This window comes from Galendromus occidentalis, unplaced genomic scaffold (genome assembly GCF_000255335.2).
Source record: "Galendromus occidentalis unplaced genomic scaffold, Mocc_1.1 scf7180000077529, whole genome shotgun sequence".
Classification (NCBI taxonomy): domain Eukaryota; kingdom Metazoa; phylum Arthropoda; class Arachnida; order Mesostigmata; family Phytoseiidae; genus Galendromus; species Galendromus occidentalis.
In genome coordinates, this window is record NW_003805517.1 from 861975 (window position 1) to 865222 (window position 3248).

The following is a 3248-nucleotide window of genomic DNA, read 5'->3' on the forward strand; positions in this document are numbered from 1 at the left end:
CCGATAGCTCGCTCGTGTGCGGTGTCTTCCGTGGTTCCCCGATCTCTTATCCAGGCGCTCTTGTGCTGTCTTCGGGAGTCGCTGTCTTCTAGGGTACGTAGCACCGTATCCAGACTCGGCGGGATGGACCACATGCCGAACTTAGGCTCTCAGTTTCACTATGCTTGCAGGCCGCATGAGCCTGACGGGAACTGAATCTTGCCTTGCCCCCCAGCGATGTGAGCGTGAGGCAGTCATCTCTGATCACAGGAAATACCCTTCGCGATCTGAGCGGCCATCTTGCTCTCTCAGGCTCGCTATTGTCGGAAATCAGTCGGAGTTGCGATAGCAACTCAAGCAGCCCAATTCAATCCTGCTGCCCGATCACAGGTTTTCTGGTCACCCGATTCCGATGTCTTGCACCTCAACACTCGTGTGCATGCACCCCGGACGAGCTTCGTGCTTATGATTCCGCCGCTGCTTTCGGAAGATGCAGGGGGCTCCTCAGGACGGAATTCTGAAGAAATTTCAGGTGACTATAGCCAGAGGCTGAAGGAAAGAGATCTCGGGTGTGCTCCAATGCGCCAGCATTTCTCCTACTTTTCGTTCACGCTGGACTCCTCAAGAAGACAGAGGGGCAGAGGCATCTGGGTTCCCGAAAGATTCCAACACGTGACTAAATCTCCAGATCAGGTCGAGGCGACAAAGATAATTTCGCTGATCACGCTATAATGTGTACGGCGTGGCAATGTCAGCGGACAGTGCATCGCGACTGTTAGTGATCCTGCTCATTCCACAAACATTAAGGAAATGAATGAGAGCAAAGAAGTGATTCCACCGTGAGGCTCCGAGCCCGGAGCGCGAAGATTGGGCGTGCTTCATCCTAATTCAGAACCCATTTCGACTTCCCGACCCGCCTTTCCCATAGACTATTTGTTACCTGAGAAATTTTTCGATCCGGGAATCAGATCCATGCGACAGAGGACGGGACGGCCCGTTGCCCGCATGTTATTATCGTTCATCAGTATAAGAAACGATATGATCCTACCGAAGGATGATGGCGAAAAGAGTGCGCGAAGAGAGCGATGCCCCCAATCGGGGCTTGGTCCTGAAACGGGGCAGACGAGAAAATGTCCGTTCGGGTCTGAGTTTCGAACTCACCATTGCTCTCATTCGGGATGGTCGGCAGGCACTGGGCGAGACCCGAGCTCGCGGCCCGCGCGCCTCCTCGTCAGGCCGCCTATGGACGTAACCCGTGAGAGGGCCAGTCTGAGGACTCAAAAAAATGATGACGAGTGCGAGCTCGACAATATACTCGAGTAAAATGGAATTGCACCCGGAATCGTCCGACTTTGTACAGCTCAGGAGCTGGTTCTCGACATGGTGCGTCGAAGTCCCGTTTGGAATACGGGCGCTCCGGTTAAAGGCCTCCGCGTGAAGTCAGTGGGGGTCAGGAGCTCTTGGTCGGTTTGTTTACAGATCTCGAGCTCTTCCTCTCCTATGGGTACAATTGTAAAATTCAAAAGTCCAAAATTTCATTTCATTTTCACTCTCGAATATGTGAAGTGAATCGAGTCGAGGACCTCCCTCCAGAGAAACCCCGGATCGATTTGTCCGAAGTTTGCTGTCAAAGGTGTCAAAAGTGCCGTTCTCAGCTGTTTTACGTCAATCATGTGCGAAGTTGAGGAGCGTCTTGTGTCATTGGACGGCTTCGGCAATGACGAATGAAGATTCATCCCGTTTCGGAGCGCTGCATATTTTCGGATCTCGCGATTCTCGCCAGTGACGCGCAGCGGAGAAGTCGTTTTCATGATGTTCTTCTTGGGTCTTGGGACCTCAATCAAGAACTATGTGAACGGCGCGGATCCTCCAACATCAGTGGTCAAGTGTTGGTGAACTCAGTTGAATAAGTCGACGGAGGAGCCTATGTTCATCACCTTCGAGTAGAGTTCGGTGACGACTCTCGGTCATCGAACCTCTCGAGCCCTCCGGAGTTGAATATTTCAGTGCGCGTTTCCGTCTGATTTCTCCCGATGTTCCGCGGTCCTTTCCCCCCCCCCCCGCAGTCCCTGGAAATACCACGGGAAGAAGCCATCAGCCGAATATTGAAGAGATCGATGCTCCCGCTAAAGTCTCTTTTCTTCCAGGGGTCACGCGAAACTCTCCGCTTGGACGAGATGGGCGGGGAATCAGAAATAATTCTTGAAATAAAGAAAATGTCGCTGATTCTTCCGATGGCTTGTCATCGTCTCGCCAAAGACCGTCGTGCATGGGATTCTTCATCCTCCTCTGACCGCTCCTCCCTCTTCCTCCTCAGTCATGCTACGGCAGGAAGACGATTTGTTGAATCCGTTCCTGTTCCGGTGCAACCAGTGCCCCCTGCGATTCAACACTGCGCAATTCCTGCGGAAACACAAGGCGAAGGTTCACGGTGAACCGCTTCCTTACAAGTGCCACCGTTGCAATTTCTCTTCCGCGGACTATGCCTATTACCGGTGAGCACCTCCCGAAGCTATCAAGATAGACGATCGAAAATCGTCCGGGAATTGTCAAATTTGATCGGGTCCCTGTGGACTCTTTGGCAGAGCCCAATATACACGTTGGGTCGCTCTATCTGAGAATATTTTGCTGTTACAGCCGTCACCTGATGATGCATTCGGAAGTGAAACCTTTCGGATGTACGTTCTGCTCGTACGCTTCGGCCTACAAACATAATCTCAAATCTCATATCAAGAATATGCACGGCGAATATCTCATCAAGTGTCCACAATGTTTTGAAAAGTTCATCACGACCGAGGAACTCGACCGGCATATACGCTATCAACACTTCATGACCAAGTAGATACTGTGAATCATTCCCGACAGAAGCTGAGGAACTCGTCGGGGACGATGCATGCCTACATGGTCTTTGATGTGGGCATCATTTCTTTTGTAAATTATGTTCGATAGTGTCCTCCAGGGTAAAGTAGTGAGTGTTGATCGCCATCGCTGACTGTCCGGCATGGCTGAGCAGATCCCGGAGAGAAAATCTGGAACATCTCTCAGCGGATCGGGGAGAGAGCCGATGATATGGGATCCATGTTCTGCAGTATTTCATTTCGGATGCTATTGTTCGAGTAGAATTTCTTCTCCCAAGACGAGCCGGGTCTCGGGTCACAGATTCGACTCGAGAATGAGGTCGACCTAATTGTTGATCATCGAGTGATATACCGCGGATGAACGTGCCAGGTCCGACATGTCCATGCGAAGTGAATCTGAGCGAACGATTT

At 51.4% G+C, this 3248-nt stretch overlaps 1 protein-coding gene across 1 annotated transcript in view; it reads left to right on the forward strand.

Moving 5' to 3' along the window:
* LOC114828489 (protein krueppel) overlaps positions 1-2918 on the forward strand; it is an 8443-nt gene extending 5525 nt beyond the window's left edge. Inside the window, exons 4-5 of the mRNA XM_029112830.1 lie at positions 2297-2474; positions 2617-2918. Of these exons, the coding sequence (XP_028968663.1) occupies positions 2297-2474; positions 2617-2821 (383 nt within the window). The 3' untranslated portion in view covers positions 2822-2918. The remainder of the gene's footprint in view (positions 1-2296; positions 2475-2616) is intronic.
* Positions 2919-3248: the final 330 nt, after the last annotated feature.